The sequence below is a fragment of the Xenopus tropicalis genome, chromosome 1 (assembly GCF_000004195.4).
Source record: "Xenopus tropicalis strain Nigerian chromosome 1, UCB_Xtro_10.0, whole genome shotgun sequence".
In the NCBI taxonomy this organism is placed as follows: Eukaryota; Metazoa; Chordata; class Amphibia; order Anura; family Pipidae; genus Xenopus; species Xenopus tropicalis.
In genome coordinates this window covers 50,254,828-50,267,841 of record NC_030677.2, presented here as the reverse complement: position 1 = coordinate 50,267,841, position 13,014 = coordinate 50,254,828, and the positions used below count along the sequence as shown (strand labels likewise).

General features: G+C 37.3%; 1 protein-coding gene across 4 annotated transcripts in view; it reads left to right on the top strand.

Moving 5' to 3' along the window:
- Positions 1-13,014, top strand: part of palld (palladin, cytoskeletal associated protein) — a 189,606-nt gene that overhangs the window by 151,531 nt on the left and 25,061 nt on the right. For 3 of the 4 annotated variants that reach the window (XM_018095837.2, XM_031895456.1, XM_031895457.1), the window contains 4 exons: positions 5,068-5,757; positions 8,757-8,892; positions 10,369-10,470; positions 11,959-12,009. In XM_018095837.2, coding sequence (XP_017951326.2) covers positions 5,068-5,757; positions 8,757-8,892; positions 10,369-10,470; positions 11,959-12,009 — 979 coding nt within the window. The remainder of the gene's footprint in view (positions 1-5,067; positions 5,758-8,756; positions 8,893-10,368; positions 10,471-11,958; positions 12,010-13,014) is intronic. The other variant, XM_018095839.2, reaches the window with a different exon arrangement.

Genomic DNA, 13,014 nt, shown 5'->3' with positions numbered 1-13,014 from the left:
AAATAGCAGTAGGTATAGAACAACTAGGTTATAGTTCAGGTTTAGCTACGTTTTGTTCCAGGGTCCCACACCAGTCCTGCCAGCCCTAGGGTACTGTCTGAGGTACACCTGCACCTTCCTCTCACTAAAGAGAGGCAAGAAGGTTTGTTTTGAATAAGGGAGACTAGGCAGCTGTGCTGGGCCCTGCTATCCATAGGGTGTCTCTGATCACATAAATTAAAAGAAAAACATGTCAGTGTTTCATGCAGCTGTTCTCACACCTTGTCTTTGTTCCAACACCTCCAACTGTCATTGGCTTTTTTTTAAAATACAGCCCATTGAGAAGGGACATTTGAGAAAAAAGGCCTAGGGTGTCAGAGGAGGAGAGATTTATATGCAGTGTGATTTGTGTTGAACAATTGCTCATTTGTGTACAATGTATTTTTATTCAGTAATAATATAAAGCACATACTTTTTTCTATGTAATGAATACTTGAAATAGAGAAATAATAAAATAATGTGTTGCTCATGATAGAAATAGGATATTATATTGTCTTGTACTGAATAATATAGTTTAACACACTGGCATTACAAACCGCTGTTTCTTTGGTAGGTCTCCTGAACTGTGCTTTTACAGCAACAATTGTGTTGTAATGTCAAGGCATCAACCTGTGTTTTGCCTACAGGAATGCTGGACAGAAACCCCCTACAATTTATATCAATATGGAAAAAAAACATAATTTTGGTTTACCTAAAGTCATGAAAAGTTTAAATCATACACCCCTCCAAGCACCAAATAATCCAGATTGCTTGGGCCAGAAACCACTGGGGGTCCATTACTGAAGCTTCACATCACATAGCTCATATTCAATGACATAAAAAATATATTTATCTATTTTCTTTGGTGATTCACTGCAATAGTGACTTCATTCTTGTCTCCTGTAATTATTCATGCTGCTATTTGTGGCCACTTAACATGGGGATGGAGCAGTCCTATTGTTATGAATGACATTAATGAAAGTCATTTAGCTTGCTATGGGTTTTAGCATTAAAATGTTTAATTAGTACCAGGAAAACTTCTGCAGCAATATGGACAAATAACTATAAAAACGTGGAACGTGGCAGTATCACTTTAAGATGTTCTCATTGCCCTTCCCTAACATTACTATTACAGCATGTACTAAAATAATACCCACAGGCAATCTTAGATTTCTTTTCTTAATATCACTGAAGCATTTCCTCATCTTTTCTTTTAAAGGGTGTGTTGTGCATCCTACATACTGCATGTTGCAATTTTTGCTGGTAACTTAATTACAAAAGATGACAACATTATAGAAGATATACTCCAATGAATGTACCTATTGATCCTGACATATGTTTCTATCGTGTACAGAAACAACACAGACAATCTGCCACAACCTGCCAAATATTATATTTTATATACAGTGAGAAGCAACTGCCAGCTCTCTAGATACTGCTGGACTTCAGTCTCCTATAGGGATGTAGGGACACTGCACTTGTATCATCTCTTGTATCCCCATCCATACAAACTAACAGTAGAAAGCTGTTATAAGGTGGGCTTGCCCTTCTTACTAAAGCAGAGAGAGAGGGACTTTGTATAGTAATGTGTTGTTTTCTACTGGTAGATACAGTGTTGTTAATATACAGTATGGCCACCCAGTTTTTCTGTTGCTTGGCTTGCTACTTAGTTAATGCTACTGGCTACTTTGTGCTTTCTTTTTGTGTCAGGTTCCAACATGAGCACAAAATAGCTGTGCCTACCAGCAGTGCATCTAGCAAGGGGGTACAGGTGACACAACCATTATTGCATTGGACCAAGGGTAAAATGTGGATATGTGATTGTGAGCCTGCGTGCCAACAAGGATGTACAAAGATAGCAGATGGAAGATAAAACCTGCCACCCTAGTTCAGAATGTACCATGGACTAGTAATGGTCAGAGCTATTAAAGGGTAGCTAAACGTACTTCCTTGGTTGTTATTCTGTTGGATCAGCACAAAGGGTGCCCACCCCATCCACTTCCAAATCTCCCTTACCTTTCCCTCTACTTTCTGGTGGTTCCGCTTAGCCAGATGTAGGGCACCTCACACTAAAGGCCGGTCTGTGTTCCTGGCTTGGTGATTTGGTTCTGGTCTAGATCTGAAGGCAAAGCACCTGAGAGAGCCACAGAGCATAGGAATGGACCAACCACATTACTGTGTGAATTTTTCCTTTTGTACTGAAATTAGTTTTAGTGTGAAGAGAATGTGTGAACATGTAAATAATTATGCATTATTTTTTTTACCTAATTAACTTATTATAATAAACTTATTATATATAACAAAGTTAGTTTTAATGTTGGGTTTTGTTGTTGTTTTGTATAAACATCAATAACTGCTGTAACTCCATTTTCCACTCATGTCAGACATATTCCGGATAATTCTGGTTAAAAAAAGGACCAGTAATGTGGACTGAGCTCCTTAATCTGGCCCATATGGATGCTCACCATATAAATTACCATTCAGCCATAGGCTTCGTACTGGTCCAGCCTATTTCTTCCCTGCATCTGACATATCACATAGCTTCCTATAAACTAGAGAACTTGTATTTTACATTACGTGCCTGAAGCAGTGTGCACCAGAGTAATTGTGCGGTTGTATCAGCTGATTGAAATGTTTCTGTTTAAATGCGTAGAAATCTGTCTACAGCTGGTTCCCTTTAAATAGGCTTTTATTAACATCATTTCCTTTGAACAGATAAACGGACAAAAAAGGAAAATGGGCATCAGTTCAGCTGCTTGTTCTTCCAGTGATAAAAGGATGAGCTGTCCCAAAGTAAATAACAAATGCTCTTTCGCTGCCTTTTTAGGCTTTGCTTGGCCCGTGTGTGTTTTATTAGCATTTTCTTTCAGCCCATCAGACTGTCTGCTAAATTGATAACTCCCAAATCCTAGTTTATAATTGAAGACAAAAGAACAAGCTTTTTATTCCAATGTAAAGTATTGTTTATTATTTATACAGATGATTGAGACATGAGTGTCAGCTATAGTTCATGTTGTCCATTTTTAAACATTATATATGTTTATTATATATGCTTGTGCTACCATACTTTTCTTCTAATTTTTTAATCAGGAGTTAAGGTGGCCAAACCAGGGCCAATAAAAGCTGCTGACAGTCTGAGTCAACAGCTTATCAGCCCTTGTATGGAGCCCTTAGTTGTCCAGATGTGGTTCAGGCAGGTTTAGAAATCGTGTTGGGACAAGGACCACACAAGGAGTGCATCAGCATGTTGATAATGTTCTCATCCCAACAGCCTGCATCATGTCAATGTGATGCAACCATTCAGCCCGAGGGCCAAACAGTTGGATAAATCAGATACTGACCCACCTCAAGGTGGGCACATTTGTGAAAAATCCACTCATTTGGCGACCTCACCAATCAGCAGATCTTTCTGTGTATCGTCACCTTAAACCTGGGCAGATAGGAAACTGAAGCTCTACCATGTTTGGTCCTTGCAAAGTACATAATTAGATTACCAGTGCACACATCACATTCCCTGGTATAATGGCCTCCTGCAAATCAGTCACATCAGGGGATGGTATATTGGTTATATAGTTATCTACTTTGCAAGGACCAAACATAGAGAAGCTTCATTTTACCTATTTGTCCTGTTTAGCTCAAAAAGTAACAAAAACCATAGTTTTTTTATGATTAAAACAGGCAAAAACTATGTTCAGCTCCTGCCCAAGCCTCATCTAACTGATGTTGAACAAGGGAGTACACTGGCCCTATAACTTATTTTTATTTTCAGACCCTCTACTTTTCATCCTCCAGTCTGACTTCCAAACTGCATCAATCTAAGATAATTATGCCCTAGCAACCAGATAGCAGTTGAAATACCCAGCCTGAGCGTTGCAAAACCAAAAATATAAAAAGGACTAATTGCAAATTGTCTTAACATACTGCTGTCAGCATCATACTAAAATATAACTGTTATATAAATATAAGCTTTTATCTATGATAAACTTCATCAATCAGGTATTAGAAAGGGCAGCACTTTGTTCTGGTGCAGAAAAAGAACATTTGAGAAAGCATACTAATAAAGGTTTAACCCCTATCTGTAATAAAACACATATAATAACATCACTTGTCTCACAGGGATGAGTTGTAGCTCTGTGTGTCTGTGGGATAGCAGTTGATGTGGCTTATTAGAGAGGTAAGCTTGACCTTAGAGACCAAGAAGCACACCATTTCTATTGTAACCATTAAGTAAGCTCCCAAACTCTGTATGTAATCTTGAGAAAACTTAGCCAAAGATTTTCCATGGAGAGAGCACGGATAGGAGTCCTGTTAGAGAGGCCAAATTTTAACATATGATACTTTCCTTATGTTAATCCCTACCTTGTGTGCTATAAACTGTGATTTTCACGGTTCATCATACAGGACTTATCAATGACCCTTACATCACATGCTCTGAAGGGTTTCTTTCGGGGAGTTTGACTGGCTTCCACTAGCTGTTGGAATCATTTATTTAGGCACGCTCACACAGCCTGAACCTGTGTTAGGTTTTATTAAGGAAATGCCTTTTGTTAAATTCTCCCTGTAACACGTTTCTGAGAAACCAAGTTAATGCTGGGTTAGTTTTGTTCCCTTCATCTGTCTCAATTTCCTGTGAAAGTATCTGTGTTGCTTCTGTTACTACCGTCCATTTTATTAGATCTTGTTTTATCCTATAAAATTTTCTCTGGCTGAAAAGTGGAAATAGCACTGGACTAGCTTATCAGCTATTGGTGGACTTCATTTCCCAGGAGTGTCTCAGTAGCTGTCTCCAGACACTGGAAGCTTTGGTTGGATATCAGTTTTGTTCCTTTTGAAAAGTCCATCAGTTACCTTGTGCCTCGGGCATCAAAGCATTGACCGTTAGGCCTAGGAACCTATGAAGAGATTTAGATGGGCTTCACAAAAATAGGTAAAAGTCCAGCATGACTTGTTGGCAAATGTAGATCAGCAGCAGTTCTAGAGCCACATGTTAAAAAATATTTTTATAAAAGTTAAAGACATTAATTGTTTTTCTATCTCTTCTGTCTCCAGGGATACTCAAATAATACAGCAGCTGCAGAACCAGATACGTCTAGAGCAAGAAGGTGCCGTTTGGAAACAAGGAAGTGTTCAGCTAAATACGCCACCATCACCATCTTTTCCTCCTCCACCGTCTTTCCAGGAGCTGGAGGCCAGTCAGCTTATCACTTCCCCAGAGCAAATGAATGTCCTTAACTCACATAATTCTCCAATGCAGCCAGCAAGCTCATTCAACTATGCCAGGCCTAAACAGTTTATTGCTGCTCAGAACATGAGCCCCACCTCAGGCTACATTTCTCCATCTTCTGGTTCCTCTACTTCTAGCCTACCATCACCAATGTCACCCTCAACTCCTCAGAAGCAATTCGGCAGGGCTCCAGTTCCTCCTTTCTCTCAGCCATTTCCCCAAGAGGGAGAACAGTTTTGGTCCCCAGCCTCATCATCTCCTCCGCCTCCCCCTCCTCCTGTTTTAAGTCCAACTGCAAATTATTCTGTTGTTGATGCATTTCCACTTCCACCACCTCCACCACCACCACTTCCAGTTTCTGTACTTTCACCTTCCTATAGTCCATCACCTTCACCAACTGGCAGAGCGCCCAATTCCAGTCAGAGCCCAGCAGCTTTTATCAGTTCCATGCTGCCTACTCAGTCATCACCAATTACTTTCAATGAACTTGGGCTTCCTAAAGGTGTAATGCCTCCGTAAGTACATGATTACTTTCTTTAATTTGCCAGCCTTTCTATAGAAGCCAGTGATTCCTATCTTGTCCCTAAGGTTCCCTGCAGGTTACTGCAATAGAAAGCATACATTAGTGTATGTGTGTTGGTATGCAACCAGCCTACTGTGTACAAAAGATATCACTAAGAGGTTTTCAATGGGAAAAAAACGTGTACCTGTGAAATCGTAAAATTGTTTTGCCATCTGGTGGGAAAAAACATATGTGATACAAGTATTATTCTTTTATTTTAGTTTCATTGATATTTGATCCATTCACAATCTACATTTGTTTAAGGCCTAAGACATGATTCATTTTCCTGCTCTCTCACTTTGGGAAGCTTCCTTAATTGAATAAAGGGAAATACAATATCAAGTCTGACCACTTTTCACTTGTCCAGGAATGGCGAAGGACTAAGTAATTCATAATTTAGTGCAACTGGATAATAGTTTATAAACTTGGCCTCAAATACAACATTTTCTTTCCATTGTTTAACCAATTTTGTGATGTATATATGTGTGTGCGTGTGTGTGTGTGTGTGTACAGGCAAGGTATGTACTATTCTTCTGGGCTTGGTAAACATGTAGACTGCAGTGGTTCCGTAAGCTGTTTACAATTGAGGGATTGTGTTTTTTATAGGCCTGTTAGGCAGTGTTTTACATATTTAAAGCAAGGTATAGCATGTTTTGTTGGCATGGATCAGTAGTTTAAACAGCTTGAGTGCCACTATCCAGAAGCTTATATTTAAGAAACAGGAGGCTGAGGGAACACTTTTTACAAAAGGCAAGTTTCATGTTTAGCTGTCTATGGAATTGTAGATAAGCAACAGCCAAAGATAACTCAGTGTTACCAACTATTAAAGAACTTCCACAATCCCCATATATGACTGTAAAACTCCCATATTGCTTCAGGTATAAACTGTCGGGAAAAGCACAGACAAATTTCAAGATGTGTTTTGTAAAAAAACTATGATATTTGCTCTGTTTCAGTTACCCTCCCCTTTAGCTTCTGGGATTTCAGTTTGCTTTCACCTTATACAGACCAGAAAGTATTTTAAATTCCAAATTGGAAAGCTGCAGAGTAGAATAGTAAATAATTCCAAAAGCCACAACAAATCAAGCAAAGCTGCTTAGATTACTTCCATTAACATGGACCCACTCAGGGTGGGTGCTAGGCATTTTGACCAAAAAAAAACAACCCCCGGGTTCCACAAACCATGGTTCAAAGTCATAGCCTTGGCATCAAATGCAAATATCACTTGTTACATGTCTAAAACACCCACAGGAATTTGATCTTAATAACACAAAAAAATGCCAAGAATTCACTTTCTTCAATAGGTTTATGGAGTTACTGTCTATCATCAAGCTCATTAGGATCAAGGTTCTCTGGGTCTACATACAAACAAGCCTCAAGTCATCCTTTTATATACTTTTAGCTGCCTCACTAAGAACTCTCTCCAGCTGAAATGTTCCTCAGGAGATGATATCAGGGATATATGATCTCTTTGCTTTAATGTTAATTGATGTTATTATGGGGGCACAAAATTGAAGCAATTACAGGGCAATGCAATGGCACCATATGTTAGAAATTACCAGCACCCATGACACGTCCAGTTTTTTTTCTCTTTCCCATATCCATAGTGTAAATATTCTTTTGTTTAAAATAGTTTCCTAAAATTGCTACTTCGCTTATTTTTAACATAAGGATTTGTTTCTAACAATTAATAAATGTATGTATTGTTTGAGACGCATGCCTGTATTGAATTCCAGGGTAACAGAAGAATACCCATAATTAACTTTAGTTTATTCGAGTTCAGTTTTTCTTCTCCTGACAGGTTTCCAGGTTTTAATTTGACACAGTCCATTACTTAGGCCTCACTCAGACCTTCAGTTAAATCAGATTAGCATGGAAAATGGCAGATAAGAAAACAAAATAAAATTATGAATCTGAATTGACTTATCAGTTCTATTACACGTGAAAGCATTCTGTACCCAGCCATTCAGTCTCAGGTTCATTGTTTTTAGTTGAGCTTCCAATAATATAGATTCTTTATTTAAGTTAAAAAGCCCTGTAAAGTTAAATTGAGATTTACTGAAGTGCTGCTCATCACTTTAATGCATCTGGGAACCCCCACTGTCGAGTTGCAAGTAAAGTAAAGAACATTTTAAATACAAATGATCATGCTTTCTATGAATGGCAGGTAACCTTTACTGGTCTGCTAGTTGAAAGCAGACTTTACTTGAGACTGAGTTTGTTTAAAAATCTCAAGAACCCAGTGTTTAAATAAAGAACCACACACTGACGCAGTATAGGGATATGACAGAACTTTCGCCATATCATCCAGCTCCGATGTATCTTATCTGTTACTTACTGTAAAGAGACTATAAACCATTTGCGTGGCCATGCTTCCTTTGCAAGGAATGTCTCTCCCAGCATGGTATTTCCATATAATTACCGCTTTTCCCTTTCAATAGCCAAATAATCATTCCAGATCATAAAATGTGTTATGGGTCAATAAGTGCTAAAGTTTTTTAAAAATGGGTGGTCTTTGATATCTCTCCAAGGAGATATCTTCACAAACATGGATTCTCATTTTATTAGCACTGTAAAAAAGTTTCCCATCACAGCAGAATTTTTGTTAGATGTTTATGTTTGCATTAGACATCTGGACGTCCATGACAGTCACTGAACGGCCAGCAGTCTCCATGTTTCCTAATACAGAGGTCGTACTTTGCACATATTTGTTTATCTAGAGGCAGAGTATTGTATTATAAGGATACATCTACCTGTTTCCCATATAGATGGAGACAACCCTTCAGTCTGAGTGTCTGATAGGACTCTCTTGTGAAGGTTTAACTTTGCCTTTCTTTTTTAAGTGTCTCTTACATAAGTAATACAGTTTTTTAAGTTTTATATATTTTTTAGTATCAGCATATTTTTCTATACAGTCAGGGGCGATATGAAATTTTCTGTTTATTTTGACAGTGGTTTCCCAAAGAAATCCAGCCGGACTGCTCGCATAGCATCAGATGAAGAGATACAGGGCACAAAGGATGCTGTCATACAAGATCTTGAGCGAAAGCTTCGTTTCAAAGAGGAGCTTCTGAACAATGGCCAGCCGGTATTAAACTAACCAGTACATAGAATGGGGTCTGTGTTGCACTAACTTTCTCAGGCTGTTCTTAGATTATAATCAAGGGTCTGTGAGTGGAGTTCATTATTCTTCAGTCAGCATTGTTTTAGGTTCATCCCCCATTTCTTATCTCTGGAGAATCTGTTCAGGAATTGCCAGGTCACTTGTTGAGAGAGTGATAAGCAACTAAGTTCTGTTATTCTTGAAGCACTTCATAATTCAGTGAAATTGCTGACATTTACTAGAGTTTCAGCAATTAAATACATTCTTACACAAACACATTTTCAATTTCAATAATATATATCTAGTATTATATTACAGAGTACTCTATTGAGCTGAAAAAGAATTATTTATTAGCAATTATTATGAGCAATAAAGCTGGTGCAAGGACAGATTAAAATTGCTTAAAGACCCACGTCCTAGGCTTTTAGTAGCTTCACATTGGCGTGACATAACCATGGGTAATTCCAAATAATTATAATAGGAAGTAATCCATTTCCAGAATTTGCAGAGGAAATAACAATAGGTGTATAACTACCAGTGAGGTCCTGATTCCTGAGCTGTTTCTGATCTATACCAAGCAAGTGTTAACTCTATATATATATATATATATATATGAGTACAAAGTATGACATATATTTTAAGTAATGTGTAAATATATAAAAAAAGCCATAAAGACAATCTTCCCAGCAGCACTTTGTTCCTTACGGAGCCAGCTGATGTACTACAGAAGGGAATACCTGTAGTACATTGTATATCACTATTAATCCCTTTACTGGCTTATCAGAATTGGTTACTAGAGAACCAGTTATTGCATAGTATGTTTGTGTATGTCCTAGTACATTGGCCCTACGCCACTAAGGGGAGCATATGCATTTTTAGCAACATTTGAGTGTTATTCAAAAGATCCCTCAAGAAATGCTCAAGTGGATCTCTAAGCCACTAATCACATGGGCCTGCAAGAATCATCTGCCATTGTTACAGATTTGTCTACAATCATGCTAGGCAGCCTTACTAAGTAAAACTTATGCTATCCTTATGTGTCAACATAGTTGTTCAAGGGAGGTTTAGGAATGATAATTGCAATATTACTCTGGGTACACATGCTTAGACCTGGAAGAAGTAGGGAGATAATGCTCAGTTTCTTGACGTGGGAAGTTGGACAATTTGCCAAAGTAAACCCAGAACCAAATCAATGGAGGATTCCAATAAATCCAATCAGCTGATGATCATATGCAGAACCATATCATATCTGAACAGAATACACTTATTATTCTGACTATTACATTCAATGGCCTTATTTTGGGAAAAAACTCGACTTATGGTCAAGCAGATAGTAATGGCTAAAATAGCCAAACCAAACTTTTTTCAAATGCGTGTCCAGTAAATCACATAAATACTAGCCATGCATATCTCAAAATAACACTTAATAACAAAGAAAAACTATTTGTCTTCTGCATCTAGAAATTGACTTATGAGGAGAAAATGGCTCGTCGGTTGCTTGGTGCTGACAGTGCAGCAACAGTGTTTAACATCCAGGAACCAGAGGAGGATGGGAATGCGCAGGTAAGCATTTTCCAGTCCAATTATGTTTGAATTCATAGGCATTTTTGTATATTTATATATTATTATGTTGTTTATTCTGGTATTTATTTTACATGTGTTATAAACAGTGTTTATTTTAAAGCCATCAGTGTTGCATGCATTTTCAGTTAAAGTACATCTAATTTCTTCTTTTCTTGGCTGAATAAGAAAAATACTTGCCAGGGAGTTACCCCTTCATGTTACTGTTACTGGAATGTAGTTATGGAAGAGTGACAATATTTCTTATCTCTTTATATCTCAAAATAATATTTTTCCTAATAGCTACTTAAACACTGAACTAAAAAGAAAGCTTTTTTAACCACAACTGTCACATGAATAAAAGTATACATTTTCTGGAAGAAATTAGAAACCCCATGGTCCTCTTTTCAACTTGTTGGCAGTCTCATCCTGATGAGCGAATGGGGGTTTAATAATGTCACTGACCCTGTCCCTAATAAAACTGCTTTACTTTTGGAAGTTGAACTCCATTCTCAGCATAGATTACCAGCTCTGCAGTGTAGTCTGATGTTGCCAGAGAGATTCCAAGTAATATAGCTTTCATATAAGTCCCTAGTAGATCCTGACAGCCCTGGTTTATGTTTATTGAGATTTTTAAGTGTGCAGGTTATAATTAGGGAATGGAAAGAGACAATGAACAGGGAAAGGAGGGCTGAAAGCATTACACTGGGCATATTTGTACAAAAACCAAAAAGCAAGAGTTTGATATACAATAATATTACATCAACAAGCAGCTCTCTGTTTTACTAATAGCTTTTGATTTTACTTTTGCCTGCCAGAAAAGCTATCCTTCCTATAAATAAAACCTCAATAGGCCTATACAGCATACGGTTCTGTTAATAAAGAAGAGGTCTGTATTCAAAAGAGAAAGCTACATGCCACAGCACACCCCCAAAGAGTTGAGGGAGTTGTATAGTTGTAGTTCAGTAACTTGAGGGCCACGCATGGTCATACGTGTAGACAATGGTGGCTAATATGGATGTGTGTTTGTCTGAGTGAGGCTTCTTGTAAAGTATTACTATTGAGGCCTGGGTGGATTCCTTGGCCCTATTACATGGCAGTAGCTTCTGCCCCTTCCTTATAGAGCTATAATAATACATTATAATTGTTTTTTATACCTAGAGGAAATATCCAAAGGTACATAACAGTAACATTTCCAGATATTTCTTGACTCAACTGGAATTTTAAAGTGATTTTTCAAATAAGTGAGTTCCTACTGTTGGCTGTGATGAACATGCGAGTTCTAGGCAAAAAAGAAACAATGACATTTGCTGCTATAGATAGCTTTTGGCTAATATCCCCAAGTATTTTTAACTGTAGCACTTTCCAGCAAAAGTAAAATACACACTGCTGTACAAAAAGTGGACCATGAAAACAAATCCACTGAACCAACTCATTACTCAAGAACACTTTTCTTAATGTTGGCTTTCATCCTGTTTTCTACCTTTGCAGGAAGTTGACTCTCTTGATGCTTCTGTAGAAAGTCCTCTTGACACTCAAAAGGTTACTCTCTCACTTTTTCTCTGTCCTTTGTTAGAAAACACACCTTTCTGCACTACTTACCCGTGTTATGTTGTTGCCATGGAATTCACATTGTTTATTTTTGTCACAGTTTGTGGATTTATATAAATGGCACAACATTCTTTTTATTATTCTGAAACGAATATCACTGTTAAAATACATGTATCTCTGTATCAGGCTGCATGAAAGTGTGTGTGTGTTTGTTTGTATATATCAGATATATGTTAGAGATGTGACAAAACCTGGATTCAACTCAGGATTTAGACAAATCTTGGCACCTTTTGCAAGATTAAAATTCTATCACATCCATACAATTCAGCCAAATCCTTGATATCATGTTGCTTTCAATCTCTGTACAAGTAAAGGAGACTGCTACTTTGTCTGATGATATAGTTATTTTGCTGAATTTGAATATATATCATAAATGTATGATAATATACAGGTATAGTATCTGTTATTTGGAATGCTCGGAACTGGGTTTTTTGTAAATAATTATAAAGATTGTTTTCACATTAGCATGGATTTATGCAGCTTTGTCAACAATATGTAGAAGGTACTGTGTTATTATTTTGGAGAAAAAGCAAGTGAGAAATATTTGTTTAGATAGGAAACTATAGAAAATGGCAAATTTCATGAGCTTTCTGGATAACAGATTTTATACCTTTGTGTGTGTGTGTGTGTGTGTATATATATATATATATATATGTAAATGTGAGTGTTAAATAAGGCATTAAATAAGGGCCTCAAGAAGTTGTACTTATAACAAAGAATATATATATGTTAGTCATTTTGTGTTTCTATCTACATTTTTTCAAATGAATGTCCTTTTCATTATGGAAAAGCTTTGTCATCTATGTTGTAATTTATAAACTGTAGCACAAAGGGAAACCCTTAGGTATATTACAAAAATATGATTTGCTGGAAATACCAGGGGTTATTTCTGAAAGCTTCTGAAGAATTCAGGATAGAGTAAAAAATACCCTGGGA